The sequence below is a fragment of the Miscanthus floridulus genome, chromosome 4 (genome assembly GCF_019320115.1).
Source record: "Miscanthus floridulus cultivar M001 chromosome 4, ASM1932011v1, whole genome shotgun sequence".
Taxonomy (NCBI): Eukaryota; Viridiplantae; Streptophyta; class Magnoliopsida; order Poales; family Poaceae; genus Miscanthus; species Miscanthus floridulus.
The window spans coordinates 108341214-108361210 of NC_089583.1; the positions used below are offsets into that span (position 1 = coordinate 108341214).

General features: G+C 50.2%; 1 protein-coding gene and 1 long non-coding RNA gene across 2 annotated transcripts in view; one reads left to right on the forward strand and one right to left on the reverse strand.

Annotated features, from left to right (window-relative positions):
* The window catches only part of LOC136550276 (uncharacterized), a 105855-nt gene that overhangs the window by 22835 nt on the left and 63023 nt on the right, over positions 1-19997 (forward strand). The window contains exon 2 of the long non-coding RNA XR_010782194.1: positions 5616-5628. This is a non-coding gene — a long non-coding RNA (uncharacterized lncRNA). The remainder of the gene's footprint in view (positions 1-5615; positions 5629-19997) is intronic.
* Positions 14957-15763, reverse strand: LOC136552540 (formin-like protein 16). The gene has a single exon (XM_066544103.1). It carries the CDS (start codon positions 15761-15763, stop codon positions 15113-15115), a length of 651 nt encoding a protein of 216 aa, XP_066400200.1. The 3' UTR covers positions 14957-15112.

Consider the following 19997-nt stretch of genomic DNA (forward strand, 5'->3'; position numbering starts at 1 on the left):
CGGCCTCGGGGGTCCAAGAAAAACGCTCGGACTTTCTCAAGAGTCGGTACAGAGGCAAACCTTTTTCGCCGAGGCGCGAGATGAAGCGGCTCAGGGCCGCAAGGCATCCCATGACCCTCTGCACTCCCTTGAGGTCTCTGATTGGTCCCATGCTGGTTATGGCCGAGACCTTCTCTAGGTTGGCTTCAATACCGTGTTCCGAGACTATGAATCCCAAGAGCATGCCTCGGAAGACCCTGAACACACACTTCTCGGGATTGAGCTTGATGCCCTTCTCTCTAAGGCATTTGAAGGTTATCCTTAAGTCGTCGACGAGACCCTCGGCCTTTCTAGTCTTGACCACGATGTCGTCTACGTAGGCCTCGATGGTCCACCCAATGTTGTCGCCAAAGACCTGGGTCATGCATCGTTGGTACGTGGCACCTACGTTTCTGAGGCCGAAGGGCATCGTCACGTAGCAGTACATGCTGAATGGTGTGATGAAAGAAGTCGTGAGCTGGTTGGACTCTTTCATCTTGATCTGATGGTAACCAGAATACACATCGAGGAAAGACAAGGTCTCGCACCCTGTGGTGGAATCAACGATTTGATCGATTCAAGGTAATGGGAAGGGGACCTTTGGGCAAGCTTTTTTCAAACCGGTGTAGTCTACGCACATCCTCCATTTCCCATTTTTCTTCTTGACCAACATGGGGTTAGCCAACCACTCTGGGTGGGACACTTCCTTGATGAACCCAGTCGCCAAGAGTTTTTGTATCTCCTCACCGATGGCCCTATGCTTTTCCTCATCGAAGCGGCGTAGACATTGCCTCGCCGGTCTAGATCTAGCCTGGATGTCTAGGGCATGCTCGGTGACCTCCCTTGGTATGCCCGGCATGTCCGAGGGACTCCATGCGAATATGTCGGCGTTTGCACGGAGAAAGTCGACAAGCACGGCTTCCTATTTGATGTCGAGGCTGGCGCTGATCCTCAGCGCTCGGTCGTCGGGGCAGGCGGGGTCGACCGGGATGAGTTTGATGGTTTCAGCAGGCTCGAACGCCCCCGCGCAATGCTTGGAGTCAGGCACCTCGCCACTGAGTTGGTCGAGGTGGGCGATGAGGGTCTCGGCCTCTGCAAGAGCCTCGGCGTACTCGATGCATTCGACGTCGCAGTCGTATGCATGTTCATACGTGGACTCAATCGTGATGACACCGCTAGGGCCTAGCATCTTGAGCTTGAGGTAGGTATAGTTGGGCACTACCATGAACTTGGCGTAGCACGGCCGCCCCAGAATGGCATGGTAGGCTCCCCCGAACCCGACTACCTCAAAGGTGAGGACTTCCTTGCGGTAGTTGGAGGGGGTACCGAAGCAGACGGAAGGTCGATGCGCCCGAGGGGTCGCGTGCGCTTCCCTGGCACGATGCCGTGGAAGGGTGCGACGTTGCCTCAGAGCCTCAACCGGTCGATCTCCAAGAGCTCCAGGGTGCTGGCATAGAGGATGTTGAGGCCGCTGCCTCCGTCCATCAACACCTTGGAGAGTCAGGTGTTGCTGATGATCGGGTCGACGACTAGTGGGTACTGCCCGGGATTCAGAATATGGTCAGGGTGGTCATCTCGATCGAAGGTGATCGCCTCTCAAGACCAGTCGAGGTACTGGGGGGTGGCCACCTTGACCAAGAAGACCTCTTGGCGTTCCCTCTTGCGCTGCCGTGCCGTAAGGCATGTCGAGGGCCCACCGAAGATCATGAAGGCGTTGCGTACCTTGGGGAACCCGTCGTCCTTGCCTTCGTCCCGGTCGCCGACGCCCTTCTGCTTGGCGTCATCGTCGGGGAGCCTGAGACTGGCATAGTAACACCGCAGCATGGAGCAATCCTCGAGGGCGTGCTTGACTGGGCTTTGGTGGTAAGGGCAGGGTTTCTTGAGCATGTCGTCGAAGGGCCTAGGGCCTTTGAAGCCTCGGGGGTTCTTGCGTTCCGCGGCTGCGACCAGATCAGCCTCCAGGACCTCCTGCTTCTCCAGGTGCCCCTTTTTCTTTCTCTTAGGGAGGTGGGAGGCTGAGGCCTCGGGGGCCTCGTCCCTCCACTTACCCTTGGTGTCGGTGTCGGGGAAGATGGCTCCGATAGCCTCTTCACCCGAGGCGAAGCTGGTGGCAATGTCGAGAAGCGCGGTAGCAGAGCGCGGCACGTTCTGACCTAACTCTCGGACCAAGTCCCGACAAGTGGTGCCAGAGAGGAAAGCTTGGACGATCTCCGAATCACCGACGCTGGGCAACTCGATGCACTGTTTGGAGAAGCGCCGGATGAAGTCTCGGAGAGACTCGTTCGGCTTCTGGCAACAGCTCTTAAGATCCCAGGAGTTCCTAGGGCGCACGTATGTGCCCTAGAAGTTCCCGACGAAGATCCTAACCAAGTCACGCTAGTCGTGGATTTGCGAGGGAGGAAGGTGCTCGAGCCAGGCTCGCGCCGAGTTCGACAGGAGCAAGGGGAGATTGCGGATGATGAGCAGGTCATCTTTCGTGCCACCTAGCTGGCAGGCCAGGCGGTAATCGGCAAGCCAGAGTTCCAGGTTGGTCTCGCCGCTGTACTTCGCGAGATTGGCCGGCTGCCGAAACCGGGTGGGGAAAGGAGCAGCGCGGATGGCCCTGCTGAAGACCCGAGGGCCTGGCGGTTTAGGGGAAGGACTGTGGTCCTCCCCGCTGTTGTAGCGACCGACTCGGTGTGGGTGGTAGCCCCGAGTGGGCCCCTCGCTATCGTGGCATCGTCGCCTGCTGACCACCTCATGGTCTCCCTGCACCTCGCGTCGGTTGCCGAGGCGATCCAGAAGTATGGGGACCCTGTGGGCTATTGGCGCTCGGTCGGGCTCAGGATGAGCCGGGGCTTCCCTGTCCTACCAAGGCGGTGCCGTGGGAAGGTTCGAGGCGCTCCCGTGCCGTCGGGAGGCGGAACTCTTGGCCTGCTGAACCGCAACGGTCTCTAGGAGATCGCGGAGCTCGCCGCGGACCAGCCGCCCCTCCATGGTAGAAGGCTCGGGCATTGCGCGGACCAGCATTGCCGAAGCCACGATGTTCTGGCTGGCACGATTGAAGACTGGGGGTTGCTCACTCCCTTCGTCGTCATGGATGCGGTGATGCACATCGCGGGCCCTCTGTCGGGCTCCCCCGCCTTCACCGTGGCCTCGCTGTTCTTGTTCGAGAGAGTCTCGAAGCTGCTGCAGAAGGAGTTGGTCTTGTTCGACCTTGGCCTAGAGCTCATGGAGCTGCTCTAGGTCTGGGCGCTGAGGCCGTGCAAGAGCGATGTTCTCATTTCATGCGGCTGGCAGGACATTGCGTGGGGGCGTGGCGGCGCCCGCCCCTAGATGAAGTGGGGAATGGCTACCTACCCCCTCATCCTCTTCGCCGGCCCTCGGCATCCCGAGCCCGATGTGAAAACACTCACAAGTGGGGTCATAAGTGCCTTCGTCGTTGGAGTCGGAGTAGCCGAGGCAGTAGTCGCTTGCGGCCAAGAACTGGCGCAAAGCCTCAGGGTCATGGAGCCTAGAGAAATCCACTCCGGGCCATGCCTCGTCCTCATCCGAGGAGTCGGCATGGGTGCTTAGGTCAAGAGCGAAGCGCTGGCGACGTTCCGAGGGATCCTCGTGAGCGGCAGTGTAAGCGTAGGCGTAAGAGGCGGCGGCATTTCTCAACCCAAAGGGGTATGGGGATGGTGCCGTTGCCAGATTCTGCTCCGCCGGGGTCGATTCTTCTGGGAGTGGTGGAGCAGAGCTTGATGACTAGGCATCGCCGCGTGTCACCGGTGATTTTCCTTTGTCCAAGCTCAGGCCAGACAGGTCCCCAGCCAGGGACCCTGTGCCAACAGCTGGTCGTAGGATATCGGCAGGGAGTGGCGTGCCGCCCCGGGTTCGCGTAGCGTCGGGGTGGCCTTGCTCACGTCGTGCCTGGCGAGCGCGGCGAGAGCGGCCGCCCGGGCGCCACCTGCACATGGGCTGCCGGTGCATAACTTCATCGTCGGACGGTGGGGCTCGAGGTGTGAGGAGTACCATGTCGTACTCATGCCCTAGAGACATGAACTCTAGGCTCCCGAACCAAACTACGGTGCCGAGACGCAATGGTCATATGGGGTCTGCTATCCGGAACCTGCTGGGATGACAAAACTGACACGCAGAGGCCCCTACCTGGCGCGCCAACTGTCGGTGTTTCGGACCGAGGGATCCTCAACCGACTAGTGAATTTGTTCTGCGTGCTCCCGATTCCGGATGGTGATGCAAAAAGACACAAGATTTATACTAGTTCAGGCAATCGGTGCCCTACGTCCAGTCTGAGAGATCGAACTTGTATTCCTTGCACCGAAGTGCTTGTAGTAGGGGGTTACAAGCTGAGGGAGAGAAGGAACTAGTCCCAGGTCTCAGCAGGGTGTCGTGTGGGCCATCTGAGACGTTGCTCTCAAGCGGCTGGAATGTGTGCGTGTGTGTTCCCCAGTGTTCTCCCCCCCTAAGTGGCCCAAGTCCTCTCCTTTTATAGTTGAAGGGAGGACAAGGACAGTACATGTATTACTATGCGGCATCGTGACAATAGGGGTGGCACGTCCGAGCCCTGTGGCCTGTTCCTGTGGCGGCGTGGTCGTAGGAGTGGTCCGTCCTTGGAGTACTGGGGCGGCGTGGTTGTCCCATCAGATCCTGTGTGTCATGGGAGCCCCGGGAATGCCTCGGAGCGGACGTGGCGGCGAACGTGCAAGCCACTGTGGACAGACTGTGCGCGAGGCCGAGACTTGGTCGGTGCCGAGGCTTGCACTGCGGTGGGGGGGTCTCGGCAGGCACGAACCCCAAGATCGCCGAGGCCCTGGTGTACTGTGCCGAGGCCTTGTGCGGGCAGCTGATCGTGGGTACAGCGTTAGGACACAGTGGCCGGTAATCCCCGTCGTACCCTGTCCCAGCCGATATGGCGCTGATCGTGGACACAGTGTTAGGACACAGTGGCCAGTAATCCCCGCCGTGCCCTGTCCCGGCCGGTATGGCGCTGATGCGACCTCGGGTCGCGTCGCCTATTCTGTGGCGTTGAGCCACTGTCCGGCTGAGATTGCGGGAGTGGTTGAAAGTATTAATGAGACGTGACACGCTGTTGGGGGGGTCGACCGAGGCGGGGGGCGACGGGCTGCGGACGAGCCGGCCTCGAGCGGTACAGAGAATGAGGCCTCGCGCGAGACGGAGATCAGGCTCCTTGCCGAGGCCTCGCGCGATACGGAGAATGCACCTCCTGCCGAGGCCTTCTGTGGAGAGCCTCGAGCGAGGCGGAGACGGCGTTCCCTGCCGATGCTTTCTCCGGAGAGCCTCGGGCGAAGCGGAGTTTGCGTCAGGATGCCGAGACCTCCTGCTCGAGGCTCGAGGCGAGGAGGAGGAGGACCCAGTGGGCTCGGTTGTGGCGGGTGAGGGGCCCACGACTTGCCTTCTAGTTTTTATTTATTAGATGGGACTCTAGCGACCCTTTTGATATTTGCTTGGGGTACCCCGTTCTAAGGTACCCGACATGATTATTGCTAGATCTAATTAAATCGACGAGACGATTGTGCCTCCATCACATCCCCATTTATTTAATCAAATCTACAACTAATTTCATCTTATTCTTTTAATGATTTGACGGTCAGCCAGTAAAAAAAGGTCAGCTCGAAATTGGGATTTAGCCGATTGAATCGGTGATGGGCCTATCGCGGGGGTTTCGGTAAGACAGCAACACCACCGTCAACAATCGGACACGGATCAGAGTCTTATCATTCCTCTCCCTCTTGCTGCCGTCGTGCGCATTCCAGGACAAGCTCGTCGTCGGCAAGCCGCTCTGTCCCGGCGATGTCAGGCTTCTTCCGCCCCTCTAACTCCACACCGGCGAAGCTGTACCTCGGGATTTACTGAGCTTTGGTGTATGTATATGTAGTACAAGTACACGTACATAATTAAGCACGTTTGTGCTGAAAGCTGAATAATATCCCTACTAGTAGTACTAGTCTACGGGTGCTGCGGAGTGTAATGGATCATGCATGCATGCCCTTATGCAGGAGGCCGTTAGCTCGTGAACGGTGGCGACCACGATGGCATGAACTCGTCATATTTGGAGAAACGGCAAATGCGAATGGCGTGGCATCACGTGGCTTTTCTCCAGCTGCTGCACCCAGCGTTAGCAGGCAGGCGTATCTTGACAAGGCTTTGACCAATGATTTCTTAGTGTGATATTTTAAAATCATAGGTTTATATATTTTCGAAGAATCTAATAACGTCAAAGTTTGTGTCACAAAAAAAACTATTGTATGAATGTATAGCATTTTTTTTACAACATTATGAATGTATAGTTGTCTGCCAGAGATATCCCTTGTAATTTCAATATCTATTTTCATGTAGCAAAAGGTGCTTCCGTATCATAGTGGTTGTTGTGCGTTCGCTTCGTAAGCGAAAGGTCGCGAGCTCGATCGTCGCCGGAATCCCTGTTGCTGATTTTATTTACGTTTTTGTGTATTCGTCTAGTCCATTGACCCAGAGTGATGAGCATTTTGGTTTGTTTACTGTATATTTTTTTTTGTCTTTATTTACGTTTTTGTTTAGTGTATTCGGTTAGTCCATTGCCCCAGCGTGATCAGCATTTTGGTTAGTCAGGCATGGTACGGGTGCGAACTTTCAGAACACAAAAAATGTTCATAGATACAGACAATGGTAAGCATCAAGAACTGTATATAGATATAGCATACATCAACATCCTAGTTTCCTACTGCCAGGCCATGCATTTTACACCCCACTTCAGCTCAGGGTAACTTCTCTAATCCACGTGGATGCTTCAAAGTACGAATCTCCAATTCTCCATGGTGACGTGACATCTGCATCTCCCCGCATGCATGCCATATCTCACAGAACTAAGTTCTTCCCAATGCTTCACGGCAAAGATCACCATTGTCTCATGAGCTCTACATCAAATTATGTACCAGTTGCGGATTTGTTCGAGGCATGATGTCTCAAGTTGACCTTTGTAGGGAAGCTGCTCATTTGAGTCGTTTTATCTACAACTTCCGCAGATGGAGACATGTGTCTTTCCCAAAGCCATTATATCCATTTGTGCATCCATCTGTCCTAGTTGAGACTTTTGAGAATGGAGAAAGTGTTTCTCGTTTTATGGATGAAATAGAAGGCAATGCTCGAACGAAGAAAGACCTTGCACACATTGGGACATGTGCCTTCGTGAAGATGCTTCTGGTATGTGTGCATTTTTTTAATTCTATATGATTCCTTCTCTTTTCCCTTAGTGGTAGTGTTTGTTTTAGGTCATGTATATGTTTGTTCCTAGGATCATCTAGGAGTAGATCTAGCGGATCACTTTAGCTTTAACATGATGAACAAGACGAACTACAGAGAGAGAGAGTGGAGAGAGGATGAGAGAGGGGAGGTGTTACCGACCATCTATGGGCTTGGCGGAGGAGGAGCTGTCCATGGCGTCGATGGTGAAGTCGGTGAAGGAGTGGCAGCGAAGTCTCGGCGGCGGTGGAGTCCACGGGCGTGGCGCAGAGGCGATGAAGAGACCATGGTGGCGCTTCCCACCGCTGTTGCGCCTCTAGAGATTGGATCTGGGGTTAGGCCTGTTGGTGGGGTACTGTGGCTGCGGTGAACCTCGTCATCTAAGCCGTCGGCGCCCACCTCTTTATATAGCGCAGTGCGACGGGGACCCACCAACCATGTAGGGTTGGGTGCCCCCGATCAGGGCGCGAGGTCAAGGCCCAACTCGGCCGTTGGGCCGAGCTAGAGGAGATCAACACTAACAATCTCTCCCTTGATCTCATCTTATTACTTAACTTACTTCATTCTTTCCCCATTCCATCGCAGATTAGTGCATAGAGCATGCCTCGTCACAATAGTTAGTACCATTGGATTAACAGCTATAATACACCTCTCTATTTTGAAATAGATTTTCAACTAGGGCCTTTTTTAGCAAGACCACAAAACCGCGGGCAACATCCACCTCACTAGTGCGAGTAAGCCAAGATACAAGCAAGGCAAAAGAGCAAGTGCAAATGACAAACGGGAATAGACTATGTCACTATGATCACCAACCCCGGCTATGTATAAGCAGGGAGACCGAAAAGCACCCGACCCCAGGAAAAAGGGGTGGGCCACGTGTAATCTTAAAGGCAAAGCACAAGCAATGAAGAGATAAGCAAAAAAAGGCTTGACCCAATGTAGAAACCAAGTGCCATTATTATATATATTTAATAAAATAAATAATAATATATAATAATATAAATAACAATATATACAAATAATAGTAAAAAACAAGCAGCAAATAAGATTGTAATTTTGCAATCTCTAGAGGTTGGCCTTAGTAATGAAGAGCGCCCCAAAGCGAAGGTGCAAAAACACGGAAGATTGTCGCTGGCTCTCTTGACTTCGCAAGAATCCCCGCCGAGGGGCTACCGTTGGGCGCAACACCTTTTGCTTGGGCCCCCTTCACGCGCAGATGAAGTCTGATAGATTGGAAATCACTCTTTTCACACAAAGGGTGTTTCGGCCGATGGGGAAAATGATGGGTGTTTCGGTCGATGGGGAAAATGCGTGGTGTAGCTGGTGAAGGGGGCAAGGGAGTACGTCGATGATGAAGTGAAGGACTGCAGACAAAGTTCTAGGTGAAGGCTGTAAGGGGAGCGCCCCATAGAAGGGCAGGGCGGTCCAAGCTTCCAGTAGTAGGCATATGTCATTTGTATTCTAAGGTAATTTAGACCATGATGCCCCCACTAGAAGGAATATTCTAAGTATGTAGGATATTTGTGGGGGTATTACGGTCCTCGTGTTGTAAAAAGGCACTATAAAATAGTGTCTCTGGATGAGAATGAAAGGAGAAGCAATTTGAGTAGCCAATACTTCCGCTCTACACTTTGCCTTTGTTAGTTCGGTGACATCCTTCGTGATCGTAATATCAAATAAAAAGCTGGCTCCCTCATTCAGTTCTAAGAACTCATCTCATTAGAAGTGAATTATGCTCATTTATTTTTGGATGTACTAGCTCCTCAAATCTGGAAGTTTGGCCCCTGTGGTAGATTATCGTTTCATCTTGGTGAAATAACTCATGCCAACATTCCACTTTAGAAAAGGATTTGCCATTGGGGGTGTTGATTTCTTTAGCAAATACGTTGTAAAAGCTCCAGGTCATAGAACTTTATAGTTGCGATCAGATAATTGATCGAACTAAAATAATTGGAGCATCTAGCTCATCACAAACCATTAATCCCCATCATCTAATTGTCAACAAATCAAAGTACACATGTATTACTCATATACCAACAATACATAGCCATCCAACTTAAGCAAATGACACAAATAGCAAGCAAGGTCACAAATCAACAACACATATTACAAGAACATTATCAAATAGAGGTTAGACACCAAGATTTATGCGAAAACCCTAGCGCGAAAAAGAGGCACAAGGTCTAGCTTAAATATCAGTTGCGTCATAATAGGTTGTCACCATTGTGCATTCTGTTACGAGATCAGACAATGACGTCTTCCAGAAGAATTTCTTGGCCAAGTGTTCATTGGCACCTATCATCGAGGTCTCAGCATTATATTTTTACAGGGGACGTTACGGGGCCGTCACTTATCCAGGGAGCATGTATGTTAGCATGGATGAGTATTTGGATCGGCAGTTCCTCATCCCCATACCATCCCGATCTTTGCATGGCCATACTCAGAGTTCTTATGAGCTGTTAGATAGAGTACGCACTGTCCTCGACGCTGGCAGTCATTCTACATTCTTCCTCAGAAAGTCCAATATGAGATTTGCCAATCCCTTCAGAAAGGACAATGTGGGTATCCTCAGAGATGAGGGAGTGATTGTTTTTAAGAGTCTGGAATAGTTCTGTGAACCAAAGGATGTGTACAAGTCATATATCTTTTACCTCAAGCAGCTAGTTGTAAAGTACCATGATGTGAGGTCACTGCAGTTACTACCCCTTGATCTATTGAGATACTTTACAGACATAAGTGCTCCGAGTGTCCTGCCACAAACCATTCTGTACCATGCGTTCACAATGTCCACTGATACATTTGCAGATGTTTGCATTGAGATTCATCGTCTGCTTTTGCAGTACCAATTTGGTTTGACTGGACTTACCGCGATATTTTGGAGAACATCGGGCAGACAGGGCATCATACTGAGCCTTGGGCTTCTTGTGCAGTTCATTCCTGAGTGGGCCCGTCGTCAGTATCAACCAAAAAGCTTCCCTTTTAAGCTGTAGTACAAAAACTTTCAGGCGGTCTTCCTTCCACATGCCGTCATCACACCTCTAGGACTTCCCACATATAATTCTAGCATAGGCAGTTTTCTTGTTCAGACTGCGGCACAGTGCCGTACATTCCGTGGAACATGAGGTTCTTCTTGTCATCAAGAATTTCCCAAACTCCAAAGAGGAACTGACGCGCACAAACGTGCTCAGAGCTGCAAGGGCCCAGTTTCCGAACTACGTAGCCGATGCTCTTGTTGCATTTTCAGTAGGATGGAAGTTGGATTTGCTCCGTATCAAGGATGGATTTCCTCTTCTGAAAATTTATACGAGTGCTGTAGGCTCAAGGCTAAGGTTGGTTCATCCATGATTCCGTCATTTGATTCGAATATTCGTGGTGGGCTGCTATGAAACTTGCGTTTCTGATGTTTGTGGCTCTGTGAATGGCAGATTGGCATGGCTGGTGGTGGAAGTCCCTTTTCTGATGCTGTGAGTTTGCTTGCTCCCTTTGCCCATTTTAATCGTTTGAGACTGCAGTTAGTTACGATGTGCTTTGTTGTTTTTACGATGAATATGCTGCTCTAGTTTCGTCCGGGTAGGGTCCCCTGTGCAGCATATTGTAAATATCATGTCGTTGCTTGCTGCAGAGCTAGATCTGTTCAAATTCCGTCGTTTGTTTTTGAATTCGAATTTGGGGTGGTTTTGCTCATGATTTCAATTCAATTTTCACCATGCCTCATGTTTTGGAATTGTAATAACCGCCGTCTAAGTTACTAGATGGTTGTTTAGACTTCAGATCTGTGGACTTGCTGCTGCCTAGTGCTATCCCCCTTCGATGCTGTCTGTTTGGTTCAATAGATTGTGGGGACTTGACACTATTTTGTTCGATTCGATGTTGAAACCTGTTCGTCCATAGAAGAGTTTTGTTGGTGAACTTGCATATTCAGTTGCTTTAACGCCTTGATGAAGTATATGTTTGTGTCCATTTATGTCTGAAACCAGTACTGAGATGGAACACCCTCTGACGTCGTGAGAATCCTGAAATGCAGGATAAGGCTGCCTACGTCTCTAAGGCTGAGAAGCTTGAGGCTGAGTACACCAAGAAGATGGACGCCTACAACAAGAAGCAGGTACAGTATGTTCGACTCCACTCACGTTGCCCAGCAGTGCCTGTAAATTCGTCTGTGTGTGATGTGAGTTCATGTACTCACGTGTCATCTGTCGTTGCAGTCTGTGGAGGCCCCACAGCGTATGGTGATTCTGACTAGTCCAAGTCCGAGGTGAACGACGAGGACGAGGAGGTAAGCCTCCTGTGTCCCAACTCTTCCTGCGCTTGAAAAAAGTTAGCATGAAACTAAAATATTTGTAGTTTTATATGTATTTTACAGTGCAAATCGTTTAAATCGTCTAAACCGTTTGAACACTACATAGAATTAGTAACCATTTAACATTTAGGCTTTAGCGTCTAGGATGACTGGGCTCGCCAACCTATGTCTAATGAACTTGTTCTCCTCAACATTGGGCCTAGCTCCTACACCGACTAGGTAGCTCTATGACCTCCGCCATGTTCGTTTGGACTTGTTTGGCTGGTAAGCTATGACTGAAAATACTGTTCGCTGATTTGGTGTGAGAGAAAAATATTGTTCGTTGGCTGAAAAAGTACGACTTATAAGCCAAACAAGTCCAAACGAACAGGGCGCTCAGCTTGAACCAGTTCTCGGACATGTTGCCAGAGTTCATGGGTGGATTCACAAGTTTGAGCAGCGGGATGTCATGGACAATGAGCCTAGGGCCATGTCTTCGAGGAGTGCATCGACGACGGAGGGGATGAAACAGTCAGTAACGACATTACAATAGAAAACAAAAACGGTTAGTTCTGGATTTGTGAAATTAATGAATATAAATTAGATTGAAAATAGATGTAAATATCAATTTTATGCTTGGTTAATTTTATAACAGTATAGGACGAATTGAAGTTTTTTTTTTTGGGGATGGCGGGGCAAGGGTCTTGTTTGGAACTGTTTATAATCGATTCGATTACGCTCCTGGTAACACAGGTTCTTTTAGATTATTGATTGTGCTAGTTCAAAATTATGAAATGATGGTCAAAAGAATCATAAGTAATTGAAGCGTTTGTCCAGATTCTCATTCTTTTTCATCGAGAATCCGATTATAAGAGAAAACAAATAGGGTCACGGGCATGAGAGATAGGGGGAATCAGTGAAGGCTGGTGGGCAGATTGATCCACGGGGTGGATGACGTGGCATGCTACGTAGAAGCGAAGACAATGGACTAAGATTGAGGGGCTGTTTGGTTGATGCAGGAACTCCTAAAATTCCTATTATATTGAATGTTTGACATATGTATGAAGTATTAAATATAGAGTAATTACGAAATTAATTGCATAACTTATGACTAATTTGTGAGACTAATTTTTTTTAAGTCTAATTAGTCTATGATTTGACAACGTGGTGCTACAGTAAACAAGTGCTAATGATAGATTAATTAGACTTAAAAATTTCGTCTCAGAAATTAACCTCCATCTATGTAATTGGTTTTGTAATTAATCTATATTTAATACTCCTTATTAGTATCTAAACATTCGATGTGATATGAATTTTAGGAGCGACTAAAGAACCGAATACCCCTGAGTCCAGAACAAAAGTTGAAGGACAATAGTCAGGGCCAGTTTGGATGCCAAAATTTTTGGCAAAATGTTACTGTAGCATTTTCGTTGTTATTTGGCAATTAGTGTCCAATCATAATCTAATTAGGCTTAAAAGATTTGTCTCGTGGATTTCGTCTAAACTGTGTAATTAGTTTTATTTTTTATTTATATTTAATGCTTCATACATGCGCCCAAAGATTCGATGTGACGGGGAATCTTGTCTCGTGGATTTCGTCTAAACTGTGTAATTAGTTTTATTTTTTATTTATATTTAATGCTTCGTACATGCGCCCAAAGATTCGATGTGACGGGGAATCTTAAAAAATTTAGTGTTTTAGGGTGCAACTAAACATGCCCTCATTTGATATTGACCAAAATAAGGGGTTGTTTGGACCCACCTAATAAAATTTAGTTTCTATCACATCGAATGTATCACATCGAATGTTTGGACACATGCATAGAGTATTAAAAATAGACTAATTACAAAACTAATTACATAGATTGAGACTAATTTACGAGATGAATCTATTAAACCTAATTAGACTCATGTTTAGTCTTTCTAATTAATACCTAGATACCGAGGTGACATCTACTCAACTTTACTCCCTGTATCAAACATCCCCTGCCTTTTCCACCTATGTACAGTACGCTCGGCCTACGAGCTTCAGTTCCTTATCTTTTCGCCCGAGTAAGGCACATGGGTCAAAACCTAAGCTGGGAGACAGGGGACTGGACAAGCATACAGCTTCAGCCTTGTCTCTGAACTAATAGGCCCATGAACACACTGCTCTTCCCTGATCACTGACCCGACCTCGTCCGCGGGTCCAGACCACCTAACATCCTATCGGAGCTACGACACGATCCGATCTCACTTTCCTCCACCCCTCCCTTTTCGGCTTTGGCACACATCGATGTCACGTTGCAGTCCGTTTATATATAGATGTCAAAAACCCAAATACTCTATCGTGCAAGTACACTCGTCGAGAGAGCACAGTTAGGTGTAAACAAGATAGCAGCACCTCCTACGGAAACTATACCTAGATACAGTATGCTGCCAGAGTATATATATCTGATCTCTGAACGAGCGGCCGTCTAAATCATGTTTATGAAGCGGACCAGTCTGTTCACGTGGTACTTGACATCGAGCGTACCTGATCTTCTGCCGGCCTGTAATTGCTGCAAACGATCTGATATCGGAGCATGCAGCCTGAAAACTGACAAGCGGCTGGAGACCGCTAGACACCAAACATGGTTTGCCGCTATACAGCATTGTGCAAGGCGATTACGTAACCAAACTTTGATCCAGCAGGCGGTGCAAAAGAGGCAGCAGCAACTAAAGCTAAAAGCTCTGACGAAAAATGGAGTAGTACTGCATGTCTGGATCAGATGATATTCTTTCAGTTCAGTCGGTGTGTACTGGAGCAGCATCACATTAGCATTGCCCTGTTCGCTTTGTCGAAAAGTTAGGTTGAATAGTACTATTTATCTATTTGTTATGAAAGAAAAATAACATGATTGATAAGTTCCAGCGAACAAGGTTGTTCTTGTGTTGCCAACTGATTTGGCGAACCAATAGCTTTAACCACAACCCAGCGGTACCAACCACCAAACGGGCTACTACCACTGACGCGATCTAGGAATCCAGATCCAAGCGGCATCGCCAAGGCACACAAGAGCTTGGCGATTCGGGCACAATCCTAGCCACCACTAATGGCGTACATGAATGCATCGAACAGGGACAGCGCGCACCAGTGGAGCATTGTGGCACAGCAGTCGCCACCCAGGAGGGAGGTGAAGATGCCCCCAACTTGCCATTCTTGCAATGGCCACTGAGACCACCAGAATAATCATTCGAGATGAACTTAAGAGGCGGGCCGCAAGAGATTAGAAAACATCACCAAAAGTAGCAGTAAGATTTTAAGTTATCATGGACGTACCAAATCGAGCTGTTTCAGTAAATAAGGGGGGGGGGGGGGGGGGGGGGGGGGGGGGGGGGGAGCAAAGCTTCTCGCTCCGTATCTCTCATCATCGTAAATTCGTAGTCCTATATGTACATTGCGGCAAAACCGTCTAGAGAAAGCAACTGAAGAACTCCAATTACCCACACGCCTAATCACTAAGCAGATAATTTTTTTTTTGTCGAGAACCCCAGGTCCAAGTATCAATCAAGGATCTTGATCCGCGAGGAAAGGAAAAGAAAAAACGCAGTCCATCATCCGTCACCGCCTCACCGGCACCTGGAGATGTCGATCTCGATGAGGCTGTCCTCCTCCAGCTCGATCTCGATCATGCCGCCGTCCTCCCCGTCGCCGCCTCGGCCGCCGTAGCCGTCATCGCTGCCGCTGTCCGAGTCGGAGTCGACGTCGGAGTCGGAGTCCCACGGCAGGCCCATCTCCTCCGGCAGCCCCCACTCGGCCTCGAACTCCTCGTGGATCACCTCCAGCGCGCGCCCTTTGGCCGCCCACGACGCGAACTCCGGGACCTCCGGGAACACGCTCCCCCGCTCCGGCTCCGGCTCCGGCGGCGGCGACGGAGGAGGTGGAGGCGGAGGCGGCGGGAGCGCGACCTCGGGAGCCTGCTGCTGCTTGTCCTCGGTCGGCGGCGGGGAAGGAGGAGGGACGGCGAGAGCGGGCGGCGGCGGCGGCGACGCGGAGCCGAGGCGGAGGAGGGAGATGAGCAGGAGCAGGGAGGAGAGGGAGGCCGGGGAAAGCACGTGCAGCAGCACCGGCCGGGGGAGGTAGAGCACGGCGAGGAGGGACGCCGCGGCGGCCGCGGCGAGGAGCGGGTGGTGGTGGTGGGGCTGCTGCTGGTCGCCAGCGGGGAGGTCTTGCGCGGCCGGCGGCGCCGGCGGGGTGGGGGAGGGGGCGGGAGTGGCCATTTATGGCGGGAGGGAGGGAGGGAGTGGGGCGGTTAAAGCGCGGCACCCGCCACGCCCACGCGCGGCGGTTTTTTATACAGAAACGCTACATAACACATATATATTTTAGCATAAAAAAAAACATGATTTTTTTTCGTCTCTCCCTCTCTCCTTTCAACTGTCTTCTCGTCACCCAGATCACAGAAAGCAAAAGGTAATCGAACTGGCAAAAGTCGCAGCGTCTACGTGTAGTAAGACCGGACTGGCCCGACACGTACGTACCGGCGAGGTCTGCAGATGAGCCGCGACAGGTACGTACAAAAGGACCCGATTTGTTATTTTATCATTGCATAGGAAAAAAAAATTATTTCATATGATCCGTGAATCTGTGATCTTTTAATTTGTGATTGTCTGAAGGTAGAAAAAGGTTGGAGGTAGAAGAAGGTAGAAAAAGGGATGGAGGTTGTTAGATCTTATTTCTATGGTGCAAAAAAAATTCATGTGTTAAAATTACATAAAACGCATAGTTATTGGGCAAACTCTTTTTATATACAAGGGGAAGCGGACAAGCAGAGGAGATTTTGCCTGCCGCAAAGCTCCGGCAGGGTCTGGCAGCAGCAGCCAGCCAGGAGAGACAACGTGGTGGCTGGTGGCGTCGATGAACACGAACGAACGCAACGGGCGCTATGGGCGAGGGGCTACTGCTTCGCAATCTCTTGGAATTTCTACCTCTCGAACGTACTACAGTAGTTACGGAGCTGCCAGAGACGGGGATGGTTTCGAGAGTTTTGAGGTTGGGAGGCTCGTAGAGAACGCGAGGGAGTTCGAGGCATCCCACCGAGTCGAATCACTTTTCCAGCGTCCTCGTACCCCTGTGTCCTAGCCTCCTAATGTTTCTGTTGCGTACACTCTAGCCCGAGGCCAAAGTTGCTGTGCGGCCGTGCTACGATACGATTACGACGTTGTAGTGGTGGCCCGAATCTGAGCGAATGTCTCGGTTCCACGAACTACTCGCAAGCAACAAGCAGCTCCCGTGCACAACGAAACAAGGGTACTGTTGACGTGGCCGGTGTTTGAGAATTTGGGATCCAAACAAGGTGAAGCTATCGTGTGTGCATGGTGATGTTACAAGATCACCTGTCTAGCAGTCTCGGCATACAAACGCACTGTGTTTAGTTGGGTAAAATTTGAAAATTTAGCTACCGTAACACTTTCGTTTTTTTTTTGCAATTAGTATTCAATCATGAACTAATAGGGCTCAAAACATTCATCTTGCGATTTCCAACCAAACTGTGCAATTAGTTTTTTTTCGTCTACATTTAATGCTGCATGCACGTATCACAAGATTCGATATGATGGTTACTGTAGCACTTTTTGGAAAAACTTTTTGCAACTAAACGAGGCCGGCTGTGTTTAGTTCCCAAAAACTTTCCCAAAAAATGCTACAGTAGCCATCACATCGAATCTTGCGATACGTGTATGGAGCATTAAATGTAGACGAAAAAAAACTAATTGCACAGTTTGGTTTAAATCGCGAGACGAACGTTTTGAGCCTAATTAATCCATGATTGAACACTAATTGCCAAATAAAAATAAAAGTGCTACAATAGCCAAATTCTCAAATTTTACGATCTAAACACAGTTATCAGCCGACATCAATTGCCAGCGATTTTGGCCTGGACTTTGGACACACGGCACATGAAACCGCTTGTGTGTACGCTACTGCACTACTGCAGTCCTGGTATGGACGTACTGGTACTACCCAATTTCTTTACATCTGCAGACTGCAGCGACCAGACACACGAAACTGTCCCCCGTGAGAAAAACGTGACCCGTGTAAAAAACAAAACGCCCTTCCGCTACGGCGACAGCCAACGGAATGTAAACAAACATGAGTATCTTTTCGCAGTTGTGAAATGATATGATCTTCAAAGCGCAATCGCTCTCACCTTTTTTTTTCAACCAAGGACTGAGGAATCTGGTGATTTTTTTTAAAGGCGGAAAATCCGCGGACACGGTGGAACACCAAAGATACGGAAACGCCGTAGGACGTCCTGCTCCTGCACCTCTAGAGATTGCGAGCTGTCTCGTCCATGATGATTCCGGGGCAAAGGGGCAGGGCATCTCCCGTCCGCACGTGAACAGAGGTTGCGGTGCGTCCAGTCAAAAAGGTGCCAAGGCGACTAGACGAGCACAGCCAAGCAGCCAACTGAAGAGTACTACAGCCATGCACCGTAACTGAATGCCACACCAAAACTCCACTTTAATTCAGTACCAAGTTAAGTGACACCTGACGGTACTCGATCACGTACCGCGCTGTAACTAAACTAAGGCAAAGGGCGAAGCGAGCCTTAGATCGTACGCACGAGAAATATAACTCGCCGATCCATCGGGCTGTTTTGTTAATCGGCAAGCTTAGCGCGCGAACGTCACGCAGGACGCGGCGTTATGCAACCGTCCGCCCCCTCACATAAAAATCGAATCGAAATAGGAATCGCGTCCATTGTGCCCGCGCAAACAGGAGAGCACGCCTGCCGCGCCCCACGCTTGCGCCCCTCCTCCCATCCGCAAGATGCAACGGAAGATGAAGGAAGAGATGCAACATCCGATCTACTTTTAAAACATACAGAAATAATGGTTGCAACATATGTCTGAAGGCAGTTAAAATACTTAAAACATGCTTCAGAAACACTTGAAAAACTCACCTGAAACACACTTGAAAACAATTGTAACCATACGTAAACATCCGAATAAAACACATGCAACATATGTGTGAAACAAATGCAACATCCAGATAAACACAATCGCAACATGTGTCCGGATAAACACAGATGAAACATACATCTGAAACACTTGAAACATACTATTTGCAATATGCATCTGAAAACAATTGCAATATATGCAACACCCCGATCAATTTTTGCAACATCCATATGGTTCAACTGCAACATACCTCTAAAATATCTGAAATAATTAAAACATACAATTGCAACATAGGGGAAAGAGAGCCTGGCGCGGGGAGCGCCATGGCCGCCGGATCTGCGGGTATTGGGGGCTCCCGGATCGTGCCCGTCCCGCACCGGAGTTGACGACGGGGTGGCCGGCGGAGAAGAGGAAGGGGGTCGTCGGGGATGGTCACGTGGATCAGAGCTCGTGCTCGTGCTCGTGCCGGGGACGCCGCCATGTCGGAGCAGGAGAAGGGAGAGGGAGGCAGCGGGGCGCACGGCTCGTGGGGGAGGAGGACGCTATGGTGGGGGAGAAGGATGTAGGCGCGGAGGAGCGCGGTCACCACCGCCTGGTGGAGGCGGGGCACGCGCGACGGGGCTGTGCGGTGGAGGCGGACGGCTGAGCGCGGACGAGAGGGAGCGAGGGGGTAGCGAGTGGGGAGACGCATTCACCCGTACGGATGCCCGGTTGAAATCATTATCGTTTGTTAATACAAGTTTTAGTTTTCACTGATTCAAAAAAAAGTTTTAGTTTTCACAACACACGACAGGACATTGCAACTCATGCTGTCATGCGTGAACAGCTTAAGTATTCCTAGCAAGGGCAAGTTCAGATGGATACGGACTTTTTTTTTTTGAAACGAAAAGATGGATACGGACTCAGCCTCAAACATTCTGAAGGGTTTATTTATGTTTCAGAGAGGCAATGGCAGATTCAGAAAAGATGGTAAAAGGATGGACGAATTTGGTGGTTTCAACGTTAGGTGGGCATTGTAACCGTGACACATGTGTACGTTTATTCCATCTGCATTGCGCAAAAATGAGCAGCGCTACAGCAGATGAGAGAGCCTGAGGCCCTGAGCCTCCCAGAAAAGGGGATCCGGGGACCGCGCGCAGGCCTTGGACCGAACCGACGCCGGCTGCCGCCTCGCTGTTGTTGGCTTACTTTTTGGAGGCGTGCCAGCGCGCCAGCGTGGCCGGTGGCCTGTGGCCCGGTCCGGCCGGCGGGACAATAATTCAGCAGTTCGATCCGGCGACCGTCAGACGCCGACCCAGCCGGACCCCCAAGACACTTCCGCGCGCCCGACGCGGCACGACCGAGCGGCGGTGCCGGCCCGCGGCGGCCGGTGGTGCCGCTCTACGGCTGTCAGGCACAGGAGGCTGGCACAGCTGCGTGAGGCCGTGCGGGCCCACCCTGTTCACTGATTCTGAAATTTGTCATATGCTATGCTTATGCTGGAACATTGTGAAAAAAAAAACTATACTATGACTGAAAAGTGTTCTGAATAAGCTAAAGCTAACGGTGTGCC

Excerpts from the sequence above, each read along its gene's own strand:
- LOC136552540 (XM_066544103.1), bottom strand. The coding sequence starts at position 15,763 with ATGGCCACTCCCGCCCCCTCCCCCACCCCGCCGGCGCCGCCGGCCGCG.